The sequence below is a fragment of the Zea mays genome, chromosome 9, assembly GCF_902167145.1.
Source record: "Zea mays cultivar B73 chromosome 9, Zm-B73-REFERENCE-NAM-5.0, whole genome shotgun sequence".
Classification (NCBI taxonomy): Eukaryota; Viridiplantae; Streptophyta; class Magnoliopsida; order Poales; family Poaceae; genus Zea; species Zea mays.
In genome coordinates, this window is record NC_050104.1 from 109,002,786 (window position 1) to 109,024,762 (window position 21,977).

Here is a 21,977-nt window from a genome sequence, read left to right on the forward strand (position 1 = left end):
CGGCAATCCAGTACCGCCCATGCCTCTTGCCTCCTCCGACCCTCATGAGGACATCTCCGTCGATGTCCTCGGTCCTCGGATCGTAATCTGGCCCATGGACCTCCTTGGCCATTGCGGTGTACTCACTGAGTCGGCTGTGGATGGCGGGGTTGGTGTACGCCTCGGGCCCGTCATCCGGGTTGTAGGTGACGTTGGACGTCGCCTTCCCCTTGTGGGCCATGGCATATGCCGAGAACGTGGAGCAAGGCGCGCCACCATGTGCCGCCGACTGCGAGAAAACCAACGATATGGTTAGAAATCATGTCTAATCGAAAGTTATATACCTAAATAAAAAAGAGCGCGTACCCATGCTTCCGCGTATTTGCCCAGGCTGCGGCTGCCTTGATGGTGGGAGGGACCTTGCATCAGCAAACGCCCTTGGTGGATGAGATTCTGGATGAGTTGGCAGGAACTCAGTTTTTCACAAGTCTAGACATGACTGCGGGGTATCATCAGATTCGGATGGCAGAGGAGGATGAGGGTAAAACTGCATTCAAAACTCATCATGGATGCGGGGTATCATGAGATTTTGAATTCCTATGAGACAGATGCTGAAGCCCAGGAGTTAATTACTCAGCTGTTGGTGCATAGTCCAAATGAACAAGGGTTTAGCTTGCAGCAAGGTATTGTCAGGAAAGGTGACCAAATTTGGATAGGGTCCAACTCTGCCCTTAGAACCAAACTGATAGCAGCTTTACATGACAGTGCCATGGGGGGGCATTCTGGTATACATGCAACTTATCAGAGAGTCAAGAAACTTTTCTGGTGGAAGGGCCTTCTCGGAGTCTAACCTGGTCGGCAGAGGAAGCTACGGGTCAGTGTACAGATGCAGGTTAAAGGGGCACGGAATGGAGGAGGAGATGGCAGTGAAGGTCTTCGACCTCGAGATGCCAGGCGCGGAGAGGAGCTTCTTGGCCGAGTGCGAAGCGCTGAGGAGCATCCAGCATCGCAACCTTCTCCCCATCAGAACCGTGTGCTCGGCGGTCGACAACAGGGGCGGCATGTTCAAGGCCTTGCTCTACGAGTTCATGCCTAACGGGAGCCTCGACACGTGGTTGCACCCTAGAGCGGCGCCGGCGGCGGGCGAGAAAGCTCCGAAGCGTCTAGGGTTCTCTCAGAGAGTGAACATCATCGTCAACGTAGCCGATGTGCTGGACTATTTGCACCACGAGTGCGGGAGGCCGACTGTTCACTGCGACCTGAAGCCCAGCAACATCCTCCTGGACGACGACCTGAACGCCCTTCTGGGAGATTTCGGCATCGCGAGGTTTTACGCTGACTCCAAGTCAGCACCGTCGCCGGCGGTAGACCCAACTAGTTCCGTCGGTGTGAGAGGGACTAGTGCGCAAACCACAATGAGAATAATCCAGAGAATCATATCCGTAACAAACTCACCTGAATTGTTGCGACTCGCTGACGCTCCGACGAACTCACGCCCCGGCGGTGGCGCGCCGGCGGCCACGGGTTGTCTCAGCGCGGCGGGCGCGGGGAGGCGGCGGCGCGGCGAGCCGGCGGCGCGCGGCGGGCGCGGGCGGGCAAGGCGGGCGCGGGGAGGCGGCGGCGCGGCGAGCCGGCGGCGCGCGGCGGGCGCGGGCGGGCGCGGCGGGCGCGGGGAGGCGGCGGCGCGGGCGGGCGCGGCGGGCGCGGGGAGGCGGCGGCGCGGCGAGCCGGCGGCGTGGGGAGGCACGGGGAGGCGGCGGCGAGCGAACGGCGCAGGCGGCGGCGCGTGACAGAGAGAGTGAGAGGAGAGAAAGAAGGAGAAAGAAGAACGCGCGGGTAGTTTATTTCCTTTCTTTGCCGAGTGCCCGTGATCCGGCACTCGGCAAAGATTTTTTTAAAATATTAAAATATTCTTTGCCGAGTGCCAGATCAGCGGCTCTCGGCAAAGAGTTCTTTGCCGAGTGTCCCCCGTTCCGGCACTCGGCAAAGGTTCTTTACTTCCTCTTTGCCGAGTGTCACACATCTAGCACTCGGCAAAGAAGTCTTTGCCGAGTGTCAGCCCTAGACACTCGGCAAAGTGTATTTGTATTTTTTTATTTTGTCTCCCAAACTTTTTGTGGTATGTTCCTACACTATGTAGATCTACATGTATCATTTGTGGACAATTTTAACAGAGTTTGAAATAGCTAGTAGATTTAGTTTGTTTATTTGAATTTCTTCGGAAAATTCAAATTTGAACTGCAGGTCACTCGAAACTTGGAAAACCGTGCATGAAAAAATGATATTCATGTTACTTAGCATAAGTTACGACCGATTCCATGAGCGGACCGAAAACTTCGAGCAAAATGCTCACTAAACATGGCCGTGAACTTGCCATCCACATGTTTAAAAATTGTATAAAACACAAACAAAGTCAGAAAATCATGAAACTTGTCCACGTGTCATGATATCATATGTACAGGTTGTGATAAAAAATTGAAAAAATTTCGAGAAAACTATGACGCGCTATGTGTACAAACCTAAGAGATCCACATTGAAACTCTATGATTTCATGTGTAGTTCTCTTAAGTTTCTACACATAGTGTCTCACAACTTTGTCCAAACATTCTCAATTTTTTATCACAACCTGTACATATGATATCATGACACGTGGACAAGTTTCATGATTTTCTGACTTTTGTTTGTGTTTTATACAATTTTTAAACATGTGGATGGCAAGTTCACGGCCATGTTTAGTGAGCATGTTGCTCGACGTTTTTGGTCCGCTCCTGGAATCGGTCGTAACTTATGCTAAGTAACATGAATATCATTTTTTCATGCACGGTTTTCCAAGTTTCGAGTGACCTGCAGTTCAAATCTAAATTTTCCGAAGAAATTCAAATAAACGAACTAAATCTACTAACGATTGAAACTCTGTTAAAATTGTCCACAAATGATACATGTAGGTCTACATAGTGTAGGAACATACCACAAAAAGTTTGGGAGACAAAATAAAAGAAATAAAAATATACTTTGCCGAGTGTCTAGGTATGGCACTCGGCAAAGAGTTCTTTGCCGAGCGTCAACTGGGCGACACTCGGCAAAGAAGGCTCTTTGCCGAGTGCTAACCGTTGGCGCTCGGCAAAGACTGACGGCCGTCAGCTTTGGGACGGCCGCTGACGGCCCTTTGCCGAGAGCCCCGTTTGCCGAGTGTTCGACACTCGGCAAACATGGATTTGCCGAGTGTGGACCTGTACCGAGTGTCCTACTCTCGGTAAAGATGCTCGTTACCGAGAGCCAAGCTTTGCCGAGTGCGGCTCTCGGCAAAGCCGTCTTTGCCGAGTGCCCGAGAAAAGGCACTCGGCAAAGCGGCCGGCACTCGGCAATGTCTCGGATTCCGGTAGTGATTCATCGGCTTCTAAAGGTTCTTCTGCTTTTATGAAGAGCGGGGGTCAAGTCTCAGAGAATTCCAAATATGTAGTATCACGCGGTCCTTGAGGAGGAGCTCTTTAATAATGGTTGCCCGCCATTTCGCGCAAGAAGCGCGTATTATCAGCGGTGGCATTGACCAGGGCAGCGATAGCCTCGGCCAAAGTCGGTGGTACTGGTGACGGATTGAGAGTATCCTAAATATGAACCAAGTATTTACAAAACTAAAGAACATAATAAGCATTTTTCACTTTAAAAGATGAGAACATCATGTTGCTAACCTTTATTCATAATTAGGATAAGTCAAATCTTTAATAGAATGTCATGAAAAAATAGTCATGAACATAACTTTTCTTTATCTATAGCACCAGAATAAAAATCGCTTAAATAATGGACTTAAGTATCAATACAACGATTACTAGTCTCTCGAGCATCGATTAGTACCAATTGATGCTTCCAATCTCCAAACTAAAACAGAACATTAATTTTGGTTAGAACCACTGATTGTATGCTCTTCTAGGGTCCTAGTAGTTAGAATCGATACTGATTACTGGTTCTAAATCAACTGGTCTTAAATGATAGAGATGCGAAGCCTATTTTTATAATAGTTAGCCTACTTTTGCATCTAATCATCAATCACACAGAAGAAGACGTAGTGTATTACGCTTGAGTGGTTTGAACCTCAGCTGTGTCGAGGCTCATATCGTATCACACGACCACATGAACGTAGATATATATGAAAAAAACAGTTAGTTAGACAAGTATATAAAATGTTTACCAGCTGTAGGCTCCGCCTCCACCGCTCCACGTAACGATGTGATTGACTATTACCATTATTTCAGAGGCCCTAAGCGTGACCGTGGGAAGGACCCCCCAAAGAAGCCAGCAGCACTGGCCCAATAGAGGCATACAACAGTAGACCTATGGCTGCATGCCTACATTAATGTATGCTGGAGTCTCTTCTATTCGTGCTCCTGCTTTCCTTGCGTAGTACCTATGGTCATGGAGAGACTAAGGTCCCGTTTGGTTTGATTGATTAAAAATTAGTCCACCCATTTTAGTCTCATTTAACGGTGAAACTAAAACAGAAAGTAAAATGTTTGTCTCTAGTCCCTTAAAGTGTGACTAAAAGGAACTAAACTATATAAATTACACATTTTGCTCCTCCTTTATTTTAGTTGCACTAGTGACGAAGAATAACAAGGGATATTTTGATCATCTTATAATTTATTTAATGTGTTTTAATATTTTTAGTTGCTAGAGCCAAACATGATAGAGACTAAATTATAATCTTCTAACTCAACTTTAGTCCCTGGACTAAAGAAACTAAACGGGAACTAAATAAATATTCTCTAAACTATGACCAAATAAGAATGTTTTGTACATATTCAATATTTCACGTAAATAGACCTATACATCCTGATCAGTTATTTTTTCTGTTGAATAGATTTACTATGTTTTTCGTGTATTCTTCGTCTCTTTCTCTCTGTAAAAACGCGTACAGTGCAGTGGTCGAACTAGGAAATATCTGCGCAGGTCCTAGCGCCTGCACGTAAGGACAGTTCTCTCAAGCTGGAGAGGCCGGCCGGGTACTCGACGGCGGCCCGCCATGCAGGGTCCATGTGCGGCACATGAAGCTGTGGCGTGCAGTGCAGTCCTACTCACCTCTGTAGCCATGCATGCATGGCATTGTCCGTCCCTCAGCTAAGCTATCCTGACACGCATGGGCCGGCTGGACATGTACACACAACACTCTTGCTCCAACAACAGGAACGTGTGGTGACAAAGCGGTCAAACACGAAAGGCGCGGCGTCTGTCCCTGTACACCAGTGGTACGCCGCCCGTACTCTGCCTTCACCTGGGCGTCTGGAGCTTTGCCGCTCGCTGTCTATCACGTCGGCCGGTCACTGTTGCCCCTGTCGTAAGGACGACTGTGATGAGATGGAGGAGCAGGGACAGTACCAACTCTGCTGGCCTGCCAGTGGCTGCCTTTTATCTCTCTCAGCCCGGAAAAGGTGTTGAAGACAAGATAGTACCAGCGCAGTGCTCATCGGTCACTCTGGAGCCTGTAGACGTGGTACGGTGAGATCATGCATGCATGGGGCAAGTACGGCCCCGGCCGCATGCAGATTCCGATCCTTGCAGGCAAATGTTTTGTGAGCTCGAAGCCTCCGACTACTAGTAGATGCATGGCATGGCATGGCATGGCATGGCATGGGAACACAAAAAGGGGTACGCGCGTACGTGAGGCGCATGGGGGCAAACGAATCTGGCTTTTGCACGGCACCAAAGATCTCTTGTCGGGCCCAAAAGGCCAAAACATTCGTGGATGCCGCAGCCGCCACACGATGGATTGGATGCTCGTATAAATAGGACGAATCTCTGTCGGTCTAATCTCCCAGCTAAGGTCATAGTAGCGACCTGCTAAATTTTGGATGCTTAAATTTTAGTACTAACTTTAGTTCTCAAATATTTGTCGTCTATTAATTCGTGTTTAGACTAAAACACGACAATAAAAATAAAAAAGAATGAAGGAAATAGTTTTTTTGTGAGACATGAAAAGGTAGAAGGTTTAGGGGGTGTTTGCTTTATATGAACTAATTTTTAGCCTCTTCGGTTTATTCAAATTTAGTCCTTCAATTGCTAAACATGTAAACTAAAACCTATATTAGTTTCTGTATTTATCAATTCAGGGACTGAAATTTAATAAAATGGAGAGCCTAAAAATTAGTCTCTGACTAAACATCTCGTTAATCTTAGTCTAAATGGATAGGAGCAGTTTGGATGTCATAGTGGAAATGAAAATGTAAACATGTCAGACTCAAGACAAAATTATAAGTTATTTTCTCGAAAGTACGATTACACGAAGCTAAATGATTGTTTTACACGTATATATCGGTTATCTAGCTAGTGTCGCTTGGATTATTGCATCGCATTCTAGAATGAAACGGTGGTTTGAAAGCCAAGAGAAAACCTTTAAAAATGCTAACTGGCCGGGCATCAATGTGTTGATCGTCCTACGTCAGATCAACTTGCGTTACGCATTTGGAAAAGGATGGGAACTAGCTAGTAGCTGCTTTGTATCATCAGAGAAAGCACAAGAGCTTCAGAACAGTGACGACTGACCCACCTTCACTGAAGGAGTTATGCACCGACAACTTGTCACCGGAAAGAGCATCAGAGGAGTTATCCATCAGCTTCTTGGGTGCTGACGTGAAATTTCATAAGTCTCACCGAATTTATTAAGTGACCCCACCGAAGAGTGAGTCAAGTCAAGGTGTTTTTGTCTTGACCAAAATACTCACTCATCCAAATTCTTCAGTGCAGCACTGCAGATTTTGCACTGTGGAGCCTTCTCACAGTGACCATGTGTTGGGGTCAAGGTAAAACTAGAGCTCACTAGAACCACAACAGTAAAACGACATAGTTCTGACGGTCGTATTATATCTTACGGTTTCCTAGACGGCCGTTGGATATAATATTATGTCCAACGGTCCAAGGCAGCCGTCAGACATAAGATCCTATGTCCCATGGCTGTCAGACGGACCGTTGGACATAACGTTATTTTCGATGGCTGTCCGATAAGCCGTCGGACATAACTGTATATCTGACGACCGCCTAGAAGGTTGTCGGACATTAGGGATTTTAACCCCATCGTGTCAGCTACACTGTTTCACTTTCTTTCATCGTTTCAATTCAGCGCCGCCCACTAGTACAGAGAAGCTTTATAGTGGCGGTTGTAAACCTATTTTTAGTGGCGTTTATCGTAACCGCCAGTGTTAGGGGTCAGTAAAAATCATCATTTTTACAGGCGGGTAACTGAAGACCGCCAGTGAAAATCGATTTTCACTCGATTTTCACTGGCGGTCGACGTAATAAAACCGCCAGTGCAAATCATTTCCAGGAAATATAAAACAGATTTTAAAAATAGTAAAAAAAATTATTTTTATTAGGACCGCTAGTGCAAGTCGCGCAAAATTCGAGCGCTACGCGGTTGTTAGTAATCGAACCGTAGACCTCACTCTCGCGCGTACCCTCCACTACCTCTCCGTCTATAACATGTCTTGTGTCTAGTATGTAGTTGTTTTCTCCACATATTACAACCATTTGAGTGTAAATTGCTTATTTGAGACCCTAAACAAATTCAAATAAAACAGTTGTCAACTACAAAGTTAAATAACTTTTGAAGTTCTACAACTTTTATTTTGACACTTTTTTCATCCGAGGTAGTTTGCAAAATTTGAATTTTAAATTTGACATACTTAGATTCAATTTTTGAGATCCGAAATGAGTTCAAATAAAAAGGTTGTCAACTACAAAGTTTCATAACTTTTAGAGATCTACAACTTTTATTTTGGTGGTTTTGTCATACGAGGTCGTTTGAAAAACTCGAAAAATTAAGGATAAAAATGATTTCTAATGGCGGTTCCTTAAGAAAACCGCCACTAGAAATCGATTTCTACAGGCGGTTCCTTAAGAAAACCGCCACTAGAAATCCATGATTTTTAGTGGCGGTTTTCTTAAGGAACCGCCTGTAGAAATCGATTTCTAGTGGCGGTTTTATTAAGGAACCGCCGCTAGAAATAGCACAGTCGGTGGATAACCGGATCCGTCTGTAAAAATATATCGTCCCGCAGGCGTTGAGCCTTTTTCTACTAGTGGCCGTCGGCGCCTCCCCACGCCCGCAGGCGCCTGCCCGCCCCGCCCTACACGTCGGCGCTCGCCCCGACCCCATCGGCGTCCGCCCCACCTTCACCACCTCGTCGGCACCCGCCCCGACCCTCCGGCGTCCGCCCCACCTTCACCACCTCACCGGCGTCCTACCCATGTCGTGTGACGCCTTTTAAGTGAGTATTTTTTTGGCTTGTAATATAATTTTGTAGATGCATATAAATTGTTTGCTAGTAGTTATTTTTAGTATTAAATGATTTATTTATTAAATATTGTTTAGTTGGTTATGTCCGACGACCGAAGTTTATTTATGTATTTAAATTAGCTTGTTTTAGTTCATTTAGTGGTGTCTAGATAATTTAAACTTTTAATTTTCGAGGATGATTATTATACCCTCGGAAATAAGGTTATTTTATATGATTTAGGGTCCCGTAAAATGTTTTTTCTATATAATATTGTACTGGTGTGGTTTATTAGTTTAACTACGTAATAATTTACGATGGCTCTCATATGCTTGCGATTGAATTGAGTCTATGGTTTACTATACTAAGTCCATGGTTTGCTATAATAAGTCCATGGTTCATTCTTGTAGGTTGAGTATTTTTGATTCTACGATTGATTCTAGGGAGCAGAGATGCCGTGGACGACAGTCCACATCCTCGTCTTCGCAGTCATCCCGTTCTCGATCATCCGCCTAAGAGATAGAGATTACAGTGTTGCGTCAGTAGGCATATTATCATCAATCAGTTTTGAGGCAACAAATAGAGTACCAGAGGCAGCAAGCTTAGTACTAGAAGAAGAAGGACGAGTATTATTCGAACCTCCAGACATAGAATCAAGCTCTACTCTCAGTAAGTTGATGTAACATTTTGTTTGTAACATCTAAAAACACATGATGTGTACCTTATTTTCTTAACAATTCTTTGTATATAATTTGTAGCAACTGGCACAACAAGCGGGCGTCCCGATGCCAACATATGAGATGCCACCTTCGGACTTTGCACTACCGCCGCCAATGCTGTCGCCTCCACCTTCGCCACAATTCCCTGTGGTATGTACACATATGCATGTGTGACATGTTCATAGATGCCTTATATGTTAAAATGAAGAACTTAGTGGTTAATATTTCATGTGCGTGTGTTATAGGGCTTTGAGACACCTCCCGCTACAATTTCCGCACCTGTAGATGTGTCTGCTTAAGACGACACATCGACTTCTTGGGTGAACAACATTTGCAACTCCCAGAGTCTAGCCGGAGGAAGTGGCTATAACTCCAACCAGCCAGGTGACGGATATGTGTGACAGTTCTTCAAATATTTTTGATTTGGAACTATGTCAATGTTGATGTCAAAGACTATGTTAGTGTTAGATTTGGAACTATATATTGATGTTAAAGACTTGTTGCAACTATTTAGAACTATGTGTTTGTGAATGTGAGGTGATGTTTAAAAATGTGAATGCTTATGTGAATTGATGTTTGTGAATGTGAATATGTGGTTGTATATGAAATATGTGTATATATATATATGAAATCTGTGTTTTTTCTATAAATGTCAGAAATTTACAAAAATAGAGGCTTTTTTGCCCCTGCTGAATAGTCTTATGTCCGATGGCTTTATTAAGCTATCGAACGTATAGTCATATTATGTCCGACGATCCACTGATAAGTCGTCGGACATAATAGAGCTTATATCCGACGACTTATCAGCGGGCCGTCGGACATAAGGACCGTGGGCCCCACCAACGACTGTTACGGTCGTTATCGAAGTTAAATAACGATGGCCCTTTGCGGCTGTCGGACATAAGCTTCTTCTCGACCCATTAAGACCGAGGGACAGGTGTTGTCGGACATATAAGCCTTCTGTCAGCTATTTTCGACGGCTTAGGGCTTATGTCCGGCGGCTTTGGCCGTCAAAAATGTCCTCTTTTACTGTTGTGAACCCTCCGGTGCCTCAACATATAAAAACCACCGAATATTAAAACGGCCAAGTTTGACATTATATATTGGTTATTAGTGATCATTTTAGTTTTTCCGAAGCTCTAGTGTTCGAACACAACAATATATCTCGTGCTCCCTATTTACATGTACTAAGAGGGTGTTTGAATGTTCTGGAGCTAATAGTTAGTTGGCTAAAAAATTGCTAGTGAAATTAGCTAACTAACTTGTCGGCGTTTCGAGACCGGGGGGTCCCTGGGCCGACGAGTGAAATGTCGCCGCGTGCCCCAGCCCAGATGGGTCGGCGCGAGGCCGAGCGTGAAGGGGGGAAAAGGCAGCCGGAGACGGGCGTGAGAGAGGTGGAATTCCCACGGCCTTCGTGTTCGTCTCGCGCCCAGGTCGGGTGCGCTTGCAGTAGGGGGTTACAAGCGTCCACGCGGGAGAGGGAGAGAGCGGCCTCACGCGAGCGCCTGTCCCGTCCTCTTCCCCGCGCGGCCAACCCTCCTGTAAGAGGGCCCTGGTCCTTCCTTTTATAGGCGCAAGTAGAGGATCTAGGTGTACAATGGGGGTGCAGCAGAGTGCTAACGTGTCTAGCGGAGGAGAGCAAGCGCCCTAAGTACATACCATCGTGGCAGCTGGAGAGGTTTTGGCACCCGGTTCGTGCGGTGTCGTGGCCGTCGGAGGAGCGCTGAAGCCTGGCGGAAGGACAGCTGTCGGGGCTGTCGAGTCCTTGCTGACGTCCTCTTGCTTCCGTAAGGGGGCTGAGAGCCGCCATCGTCATAGAGCGTGCGGTGCGCCATCATTACTTGTCTGGCGGAGCGAGCCAGATGGGACGCCGGTCTTGTTCCCCGTAGCCTGAGTCAGCTTGGGGTAGGGAAATGATGGCACCTCCCGTTGACGTGGTCGGTCCGCGCCCTAGGTTGGGCGATGTGGAGGCTCCTCCGAGGTCGAGGTCGAGTCTGTCTTCCGAGGTCGAGGTCGAGTCCGAGCCCCTGGGTCGGGCGAGGCGGAGACCGTTGGCCGAGGTCAGGGCTGAGTCTGAGCCCTGGGGTCGGGTGAAGCGGAGTTCGTCGTCTTCCGGGGCTGAGCCCGAGTCCGAGCCCTGGGTCGGGCGGAGCGGAGTTCGCCGTCTTCCGAGGCTGAGCCCGAGTCCGAGCCCTGGGTCAGGCGGAGCGGAGTTCGCCGTCTTCCGGGGCTTAGCCCGAGTCCGAGCCCTGGGTCGGGCGGAGCGGAGTTCGCCGTCTTCCGGGGCTGAGCCCGAGTCCGAGCCCTGGGTCGGGCGGAGCGGAGTTCGCCGTCTTCCGGGGCTGAGCCCGAGTCCGAGCCCTGGGTCGGGCGGAGCGGAGTTCGCCGTCTTCCGGGGCTGAGCCTGAGTCCGAGCCCTGGGTCGGGCGAAGCGGAGTTTCCTATGGTGCCTGAGGCCGGGCCTGGCTGCCTATCAGCCTCACTCTGTTGAGTGGCACAGCAGTCGGAGCGGCGCAGGCGGCGCTGTCCTTCTGTCAGGCCGGTCAGTGGAGCGGCGAAATGACTGCGGTCACTTCGGCTCTGTCGATCGGCGGACGTGCGTCAGGATAAAGGTGTCAGGCCACCTTTGCATTAAATGCTCATGTGCTTTGGTCGGTTGGTGTGGCGATTTGGCCAGGGTTGCTTCTTGGCGAAGACTGGGCTTCGGGCGAGCCGGAAGTATGTTCGTTGCTGGAGGGGGCCTCGGGCGAGACGTAGATCCTCCGGGGTCGGCTGCCCTTGCCCGAGGCTGGGTTCGGGCGAGGCGTGATCGAGTCCCTCGAATGGATCGATCCCTGAATTAATCGCACCCATCAGGCCTTTGCAGCTTTGTGCTGATGGGGGTTACCAGCTGAGAATTAGGAGTCTTGAGGGTACCCCTAATTATGGTCCCCGACAGTAGCCCCCGAGCCTCGAAGGGAGTGTTAGCACTCGCTTGGAGGCTTTTGTCGCACTTTTTTGCAAGAGGACTAGCCTTTCTCGGTTGCGTTTTGTTCCGATGGGTGTGCGCGAGCGCACCCGCCGGGTGTAGCCCCCGAGGCCTCGGAGGAGTGGTTTGACTCCTCCGAGGTCTTAATGCCTCGCGCAATGCTTCGGCTGGTCTGGTCGTTCCCTCATGCGAGCTGGCCGTAGCCCGGGTGCACGGTCGGGTTCCAAGTTCTCGGGCTGGTATGTTGACGCTGTCAATGGTTTGGCCGGAGCCGGGTTGCGAGAGCAGCCCCCGAGCCTCTGCACAGGGCGAGAGGACGGTCAGGGCCAGACTCGACTTTTTTACATACGCCCCTGCGTCGCCTTTTCGCAAGGAGGAGGGGGGGAAGCGCCATGTTGCCCTCGGAGAGCGCCGAACATGGTGTCTCCGGTGAGCTGCTGGCGGGTAATCCGAGCGGACGTCCGTGCCCCATTTGTTAGGGGTCGGCTAGAGGCCCAGAGGCGCGCCCAAAAGTACCTGCGGGTGATCTGCCGGACCCGATCCCCTGTCGACGGGGTCCGAGGGCTCGATGCCTCCCTCTGATGGGATTCCGTTACAAGATCGTCCCCGCTGGTCTCGGAAATGTCCTAGGGTACCTCGGGAGCGTAGCCCGAGCCTCGGTTATGTATCGAACGTACCCAGGGTCATCCCTCGCTCTATGTCTGAGGCGGCTGTGAACCCTTCGAGGGCCAGCCTTCGAACCCCTGATCAGTAGTGGGCGCGGAGCCCGAGTGGCCTGAGGCGGCCGTTGAACCCTTCCGAGGGGCCGGCCTTCGAACCTCTGACCAGTAGTGGGTGTGGAGCCCACGCGCTCTGAGGTGGCTGTTAAACCCCTCCGAGGGGCCAGCCTTCGAACCTATGATCAGTAGGGAGGCTCGGAGCCTGTTTCCTTCATGGAGAAGGGTCCTTTTCGGGGTATCCCCCTTTCCCGGTCCCTGTTGTAAGAGAGAGAAAGAGGAAAAGGACACGAAATCGAATGACGTGGCGTACCTTTTTTGACGCGGTCATTATGGCGAAGGCGAAGCGTCGCTCGCTTCCCCTGCCAGAGGCGCCGCCTGTCCCGCCGCGGAGTTAATGCGATGGGGCGAGTGGTTCGCGAGGCGGATGTTTCGCTTCGAGTTTTTGAATCCTGCGGCAGGTCCGGGCGAAACGTTGAACGGGTCTCGCCTTGGTCTTTATATACTCGGGGGAGGGTCGACGGTTCTTTGCTCCACTTCTGGCCCCCTTCTTAGGTTTTCGCAACCTGAGAGATTTAGCCGGAGAAAAGGAAACCGCCCACCCTGTTCTTTTCGCCACCATCCCCTTTGCTCGTTGATGGCCGACCGGGTGACCATCATCTCGTCGCGCGACCCTGGCCTTTCTCCACAGTCACGGTGGGTGATCTGGAGGATCTTGTTGCTGAGGGTTTACTTCGCCCTCTCTCTGATGAGAGGCGGCCGGAGTGGATCCCCCCCGCGAGCGGAGCCACTCCATCCCCGCCGCCGGGGTACGTCGTGAGCTTTGTCTCCTTCCACGAGCAGGGATTCGGTGTGCCGGCGAGCCGCTTTATGCGGGCGATCCTGCACAACTATGGGGTGGAGTTGCACAATCTTAGCCCCAACTCCATCTCGCAAGCCGCCATCTTCGTAGCGGTGTGCGAAGGGTACTTGGGGATCGCCCCCCACTGGGACTTGTGGACTCATCTCTTTTCCGCGGAGCTTTTTGCTTCGCCGACGGGGGAGAGAAGGGTCCGCGCGGCAGTGCGGGCCGGCGGTTGCATCCTCCAGCTGAGGCAGTCACGGGCGTCGCTGTACATTCCCGCCATCCTTGCGTCCTCGAATAAAGGGTGGCAGCGCCGGTGGTTCTACCTCTGGAACGATGGCGAGATGCTCCCGCCATTTTCCCAGCGAGTGGTCACCGTCGCCGCCGATGCTTAGCGCCACGGGACCCCGCACGACAGACAGAAAAACCTCGAGCCCCTTCTCAAGGCCCTGGAGGCGTTGCGGAAAGGGGGACTCACCACCGCGGGAGTGATTGCCGCCATCCACCGCCGGAGGGTGCTTCCCTTGGCGGAGCGACGGTTGCCGCTTTGGGAGATGACGCCGGAGGCTGACTTGGAGGGCTCGCGGATGTCCTCGGATCCTCTTCCCATCGACGTTCTCCACGGGCGGGTGGCCGTCGCGTTGGGAAAACCGGACGCTAGCGCCTTCTCCCAGCCCTTGATGCGCCCCCACCAAGGGTGCGTGACCCTGGTGAGTGTCCGCTCCTTCCTTCTCCTTGCGTCGGGTTGCCCTTGGTTCTTACTGTAACGCCCTGAATTTGGGGGTAGAATTTTTTCTTCTTTTCTCTCACCAAATTCGGGCGTTACTCTCTTTTCTCTTTCCCCGTTTGCTCCTTCTTCCCAATTTCAAACCAGTATAGCGACAGGTGTCCGTGTCATGTATAAACCAAAACCTAAGTGTCATGGGTGTTGCATCATGCCGAAGCACATTTCTTTGTCTGATGTTGAGTGTTCGTCTCGTTCCGTTCCGGATTTCGATTCGCGATTTAATTCCATTTAGTGGTCCGCGCTCGTCGTGGGTTTTCGATCCGCGAAGTGGCCCGGCCCAGCCTAGCCCAGCCCAGCCCAGCCCAGCCGGCCCGGTCCGACCCGGCCCTGCGCGCCCCTGGCGCCCAACCCCCCCCCCATGCGCCCCCTCCTCTCCTCCCTCTCTCATTTGGATCTCCCGCGCAACAACCTCTCCTCTCCCTCTTCCACCTCTCTCTCCCCGTGGTGCCCTAGGATTTGGAGACGGCGATCACCGGATTTTGGACCCCGAGGTGAGCTCCCCTCCCCTCCCCTTCCCTTCTCCCTCTCCCTCTCCCTCCTCTTCTTCCCCCCCCCCCCCCCCCCGCGCGCCCTCCCTCTCCCCCTACCCGCGCGCGCCCCCGCCCTTCCCCCTGCGCGCGGCGGCGCGGCCCCCACCCCGGCCCGCGGCGGCCCCCCTGCCCGCCCCTCCCCGGTCCCGCGCGGCGGCGCTCGGCCCCTCCCCCTCCCTCCTCGGCGGCGCTCGGCCCCGCCCCGGCCTCCCCGGCGGCGCTCGGCCCCCGCCCGGCCTCCCCTCGCGGCGGCGCGGCCCCGCCCCCTGCCCCGGCCCCTGCGCGTGGCGCTCGCCCGCCCCGCCCCTCGGCTCGGCCGGCCGTGGTGGCCCGGCGCCCTCCCGCGGCGCGGCGAGCCCCGCTCGCCCGCGCGCCCGCCCCCGGCGAGCTCGGCCGCCCCTGGCCGGTTCAACCGCCCCGGCCCCGGCCCGGTCGCCCCGCCCCCATCCCGGCCTCGCCCGACCGTGTCCCCGCTCGCTCGCGCTCGCGATGATTATTTGTTAGTCGATAGTTAATGTCAAACTCCGTTAGTTAGCGTGCTGCGTCGCGCGCTTCGCCGCGCGACGGATTGTCTAAATTCAGATTCTATCTATGTGTTGCGTCGTGCGCTTCGTCGCGCGACGATCCATTTTAATTTCAGGTTGTTTAAGGTGTAACGTCGCGCGTGTATTCACGCGACGTTCCACTTTGGACTCAGTTTAGTCGACGTATGCTGTCGCGCGTCTCGCCGCGTGACCATCCTCTTTATTTATCTCCACCTGCTTATAATGATTAGACATGAAACATGACTTTACTTTACGCTAAACATAGTGTCTACATTAAATTTCCTTCCATTAAGCGAGTGGTTAATTTATAATCATGTAACGTGATCGTTTCTCGACTGTCTTTTCCTCTTTCTCTCTTAACCGTACTCGCGAACCCGCGTGGAACGTCTGTTTACTTATTGCATTCTATTGTATGGTGTACTGTTCTTTTGTATTAAATATGTGGATGTATGTATGTTTGCAATCGCATAGAGAACGATCCGGTTGAAGAGCCCGAGGAACTCGCAGGAGAAGCCCCTGAGCAGCAGTCGGTTGGTGGAGGCAAGTGTCCCTTGACCTATCTATGTCCTATTCATTCTTTAATTCACCTCCCGCATTACACATGTATACCTAAGGATTGACTAGCTTTTGTTATCCATGTCCTTGTTTACCTATCTGGGTTGGATTATTATTGTTTAGCTTTATGCTATTGCTTAACTCTAATCAATGAACATGATGAGATTATCTATGATACGATGTTTCCCTTCTCTTATTATGACGTTGTACTTGTGGTCTTCAAGGGGGCTCGAGCGGTTTCTCGAGTGCCTCTCCGTAAGGACCTGTTCTATGGATGACCGCCCGGGAAAACAGTGCAACCATGAGGGTGGAATGGGATGCCCTTAGCTGAATAATTAGAGGATCCGGGGTGTAGTTCGCTTAGCCGTCGTGCCGTCAATGGGGCTCGGTGTATGCGGCTCGCTCTGCCAAGTTTGGGTTCGCCCCTTGGGGAGGAGTGCGGTGCATTTAGGAAACCTAACGGGTGGCTACAGCCCCGGGGAATCTTTGTAAAGGCTACGTAGTGATGCCCTGCTAGGCCACCTAGGTAGTGGTCAATGGGGAGTAGCTCTCTCCGGGCAGAATGGGAATCACGGCTTGTGGGTAAAGTGCACAACCTCTGCAGAGTGTTTGAAAACTGATATATCAGCCGTGCTCGCGGTTATGAGCGGCCAAGGGAGCTCCAGTGATTAGTGGTACTTGATCAGAGACATTATGGTACAGGTGGTTATGAGATCGATGGTTCTGGTTATGGCTATGGTGCTGGTAAGTGGTATTCTTTCCGTTTGGAAAGGGTACATCGGGCTAATAACTTGGGTTAATGCTAAAACTTGGCTTTCTCTACTAGTAATAATAATCTGACCAACTAAAAGCAACTGCTTGACTTATCCCCACATAAAGCTAGTCCACTACAGCCAAACAGGATACTTGCTGAGTATGTTGATGTGTACTCACCCTTGCTCTACACACCAAACCCCCCCCCATCTCCAGGTTGTCAGCATTGCAACCACTGCTCAGGAGAAGATGAAGCTGTGGAAGGAGACTTCCAGGAGTTCCAAGACTACGATGAGTTCTAGGCGTGGGTTAGCGGCAACCCCCAGTCGGCTGCCTGTGAAGGCCGCAGTTATCTACGTTTCTTTTCCGCACTTTGATTTATTGTAAGAACTATATGGACGTCTCAGACGTATGATGTAATCGACTATTATTTCCCTTTTAATACTATTTTGAGCACTGTGTGATGATGTCCATGTTATGTAACTGCTGTGTACGTGAATAACTGATCCTGGCACGTACATGGTTCGCATTCGGTTTGCCTTCTAAAATCGGGTGTGACATAAGTGGTATCAAAGTCAGGTTGACTGTAGGACCGCTAACCTAGAATAGAATGGCCGTTCTAAGGACTATGGACCTCTGTCCCTGCCTTGACTTTGATATCCCTTCAAAAGTTGGTCATACCGACCAAACCTATGTTCTACTATATATTATACCTTGCTGAAAATCATGTTTTATTCTAATCCTTCATTTATTTATGATTCATTACTTGCTGGTCATATTGATTCTGTTCTCACCCTTTTGCTTGCGATGTCTTTTGTAGATGGCTCGACTTAGACACACTGCACGAAAGTCCGTCATCCCCTTCTTACCCTCCCGCCTTGCTGAGCGTCCGCTTCGCCGTCCCGTGGCCGGACAGTCCAGCCACTTGGAGAGACTGCACCACCGCCTGCTTGAGGAGCAGGAACGTCGACGACAGGAGCAGCAGGGCTCTTCCTTATCGCTCCAGCAGGAGATAGAGTCCGTGAGGAGCTGCTCCCCTGTGCTTCCTCTGGAGGCGCCCCCTGCACCACCACTGGGCGCCCCAGCTTCCGGAGTAGCTGCTGGAGGAGACCCAGACGACGGAGGTGGCGACGACAGCTCGAGCCACGACACCGACTTCTCTGCTAACCATGAGCCGGAAGGATGGGTTGCTCGACCCATCACTCGCGACGCTGCTCGCGGGTGTCACTTCCACGATGCGCTCGACACCTTGTTACGTCGGGCACTTAACCGGCGTACTTGGTCTATCGAGTATCGCTGTGTGGTCTACCAGCACAGTCGCGGGGTCTACCCGGACCGCTGGGAGGCGACCTGCTTGGTGCGCCGTCCGGAGAACAGTCTCCAGGGTGCAGAGGCCTGCTCAGAGCACTATTCTATCTCTGAGCGGGACTCAGCTGAGGCGGCCATGCAAGATGCTGCACGGCGTGCGCTTTCGCACTACTGCTCAGTTCTCGGTGGGGTAACTGACGGTCTTGACCTGAAGTATTACCCCCGCCGTCCATTTGGCAGCACAGGAGGCGTGATTGTCTCACCTGTCGGTGAGGACAATCCTAGGTTGAGCAGCACAGTCAACCTAGCCGCCGTGCTAAACACGGAGCTGGACCATGCACTAGACGAGCTGAGTAGGGCTCGTGCTGAGATCGCCCTGCTGCGGGCTGAGCGCGCGGAACGTCGTCACCTGGATGGTGGTTCCCCCGCTCCCGTCGGGACTCAGCACCCGTACCGCTCACCTCGGCGTGGACACCAGTCTTATGGCAATCCCGACTGCAAGACCAAGATAAATCTAGAACCATAGATCGTTAGAGTTGGATCTCGTAATTAATACAAAATATATATACGTAGAAGCTACAGTCTTAGCGTTAGTCTCGGTCTTAGTTAGTCTTAATTAGACAGGGTAGTTTGCTATATCCTGTGCATTTATGTTTGTCATGATGAACTATGTTTGGTTTGGATCTTTGTAATGATTGTCACCAGAGTGTGGGTATCCCCTGCATTTTGGTTTACCTATTATGTTAATGGAGTTAGTTATATAGTTGGGAAACCCTTTATTCTACTTTCCTCTTTATCTGAGAAGCTGTGTGGTCTGGGTTGGAGATCAGTGAAGATGCTCATCTGTTCAGTGTTGTTGAAGAATTCTATACTCTTTTCTTATGCTGCAAGATTTGCCAGATCAGTTCTGATGTATGGTTGCATTCTGCAGATGTCAGAGAACAGGCGCAGAGGAGGAAGGCGTGCTCAGTAGGAGCGAGCCGCTCAACAGGAGGAGGTGCCTCAGCAGCAGCATCTGCCGCCCCCGCCCCCGATGTCCATCGAGCAGATGTTTCTGATGCAGACTCAGGCAGTTCAAGCCATCGGTCAGACTTTGGCCGCCATTCAGCAGCAGCAGCAGCAACAACAGCAGGCACCACCTCAGCCTCAGCCTCAGATGCCCAGAGATAAGCGCGCTGAATTCATGAGAGGTCATCCACCAACGTTCGCTCATTCTTCTGACCCCATGGATGCTGAAGACTGGCTGCGCACTGTGGAGCGGGAGTTGCATACCGCTCAGTGCGATGACAGGGAGAAAGTCCTGTATGGTCCCCGTCTGTTGAGAGGAGCAGCCCAGTCATGGTGGGAGTCTTACCTCGCCACCCATGCCCACCCTGACGCCATCACCTGGGAAGAGTTCAGAGGGAGCTTCCGTCAGTATCATGTTCCTGCAGGTCTGATGACAGTGAAGAAGGAGGAGTTCTTGGCCCTCAAGCAAGGGCCATCGTCTGTCAGTGAGTACCGGGATAGGTTTCTGCAATTGTCTCGCTATGCTCCTGAAGATGTCAACACCGACGCCAAGCGATAGTACCGTTTCCTGAGAGGCTTGGTTGACCCTCTGCAGTACCAACTGATGAATCACACCTTCCCGACATTCCAGCACCTGATTGACAGAGCAATCATGACAGAGAGGAAGCGTAAGGAGATGGAAGATCGTAAGCGCAAGATCAGTGGACCCCAGCCTGGAAGCAGCAACCGTCCTCGTTTCTCAAGCAATCAACCTCAGCAGTTCAGGTAGAACCAGCGTCCACCTCAGCAGCATCAGCAGTTTCAAAGGCAGTATCCTCAGCATCAGTACCAGAACCGTCAGAGCAATCAGTCAGGAGGTCAGTTTCAGAGGCAGAATCAGCAAGCACCTCGTCTTCCTGCCCTAGCAAGCCAGCAGAACAATCAGGCAGCACCAGCTCAGGTTGGAAACAGAGCATGTTTCCACTGTGGAGAGCAAGGCCATTGGGTGATGCAATGCCCGAAGAAGGTAGCCCAGCAGCAGTCAGGCCCCAATGTCCCGGCAAAGCAGAATGTGCCTCAGCCTGGAGCAGGCAACCGCTCTCAGCCGCGTTACAATCATGGAAGACTGAACCACTTGGAGGCTGAAGCAGTTCAGGAGACCCCCGGCATGATAGTAGGTATGTTCCCAGTTGACTCCCATATTGCAGAAGTGTTATTTGATACTGGAGCAACGCATTCTTTCATTACTGCATCATGGGTAGAAGCACATAACCTTCCAATTACTACCATGTCAACCCCCATTCAAATTGACTCAGCCGGTGGTAGAATTCGAGCCGATAGCATTTGTTTGAATATAAGTGTGGAAATAAGGGGGATAGCGTTTCTCGCTAACCTTATAGTAATGGGTACTCAGGGAATAGATGTCATCCTAGGGATGAATTGGCTAGATAAGTATCAGGCAGTTATCAGTTGTGCTAAGAGGACAATCAAGTTGGTGTCTCCACTAGGAGAGGAAGTGGTGACCGAGTTAGTCCCGTCTGAGCCGAAGAAAGGAAGTTGTTATCAGATAGCTATTGATAGCAGTGAAGCAGACCCAATTGAGAGTATCAAGGTTGTGTCTGAGTTCCCGGATGTGTTTCCAAAGGACTTACCGGGTATGCCACCAGAGCGGAAAGTTGAGTTTGCCATAGAGCTTCTTCCTGGAACCGCCCCCATCTTTAAGAGAGCTTACAGAATATCTGGACCAGAGTTGGTTGAGCTTAAGGAGCAGATTGATGAACTGTCAGAGAAAGGTTACATTCGGCCAAGCACCTCGCCTTGGGCCGCTCCTGTCTTGTTCGTGGAAAAGAAAGATGGCACCAAGAGAATGTGTATTGATTACCGAGCTTTGAATGAGGTCACGATCAAGAACAAGTATCCCTTGCCCAGAATAGAAGACCTGTTCGACCAGTTGAGAGGAGCCAGCGTGTTCTCCAAGATTGACCTGAGGTCAGGTTATCATCAGCTCAGGATCCGACCTTCGGACATTCCGAAGACGGCATTTATTACCAAGTATGGGTTGTATGAGTTCACCGTGATGTCTTTTGGTTTGACCAATGCACCAGCATTCTTCATGAACTTGATGAACAGTGTATTCATGGATTACCTTGATAAGTTTGTGGTGGTATTCATTGATGACATTCTGGTTTATTCTCAAAGCGAAGAAGAGCATGCAGATCATTTGAAGATGGTATTGCAGAGATTGCGAGAGCACCAGTTGTATGCAAAGTTGAGCAAATGTGAATTTTGGATCAATGAAGTCCTGTTCTTAGGTCACATAATCAACAAAGAAGGATTGGTTGTGGATCCGAAGAAAGTGGCAGACATTCTGAACTGGAAAGTGCCAACAGATGCCCGAGGAATTAAGAGCTTCATTGGAATGGCCGGATACTATCGGCGATTCATTGAAGGGTTTTCGAAGATTGCGAAACCAATGACAGCGTTACTAGGCAACAAAGTTGAGTTCAAGTGGACCCAGAAATGCCAAGAGGCCTTTGAAGCGCTGAAAGAGAAGTTGACTACAGCGCCTGTCCTAGTCTTGCCTGATGTGCACAAGCCCTTCTCGGTGTATTGTGATGCTTGTTACACAGGTTTGGGATGTGTGTTGATGCAAGAGGGAAGAGTTGTGGCTTACTCGTCCCGACAGTTGAAGGTTCATGAGAAGAACTACCCAATCCATGATCTAGAGTTGGCAGCAGTGGTTCACGCACTGAAGACATGGAGGCACTACCTGTATGGACAGAAATGTGATGTTTACACAGATCACAAGAGTCTGAAGTACATATTCACTCAGTCAGAGTTGAATATGAGACATCGAAGATGGTTAGAGTTGATCAAAGACTATGAGTTGGAGATTCACTACCATCCAGGCAAAGCGAACGTAGTGGCAGATGCTTTGAGCAGGAAGAGTCAGGTCAATCTGATGGTCGCTCGTCCGATGCCTTACGAGTTGGCCAAAGAGTTTGACAAGTTCAGCCTCGGATTT

General features: G+C 50.9%; 1 protein-coding gene across 1 annotated transcript; it reads left to right on the top strand.

The window, feature by feature from the left end:
* Positions 1–846: 846 nt before the first annotated feature.
* LOC109942585 (probable LRR receptor-like serine/threonine-protein kinase At3g47570) lies at positions 847–5,022 on the top strand. Its single transcript, XM_020544682.1, has 2 exons — positions 847–1,421; positions 4,924–5,022. The coding sequence occupies exons 1-2, from the start codon at positions 888–890 to the stop codon at positions 5,020–5,022; spliced, it is 633 nt and encodes a 210-aa protein (XP_020400271.1). The 5' UTR covers positions 847–887.
* The last annotated feature ends 16,955 nt before the right edge of the window (positions 5,023–21,977 follow it).

What these genes read in the sequence shown, in the direction of transcription:
- LOC109942585 (XM_020544682.1), top strand. Translation starts at nt 888, where the DNA reads ATGGAGGAGGAGATGGCAGTGAAGGTCTTCGACCTCGAGATGCCAGGC. An exon ending in TAATCCAGAGAATCATATCC is followed by an intron (nt 1,422 to 4,923) that starts GTAACAAACTCA and finishes ATATCTGCGCAG; the next exon opens with GTCCTAGCGCCTGCACGTAA.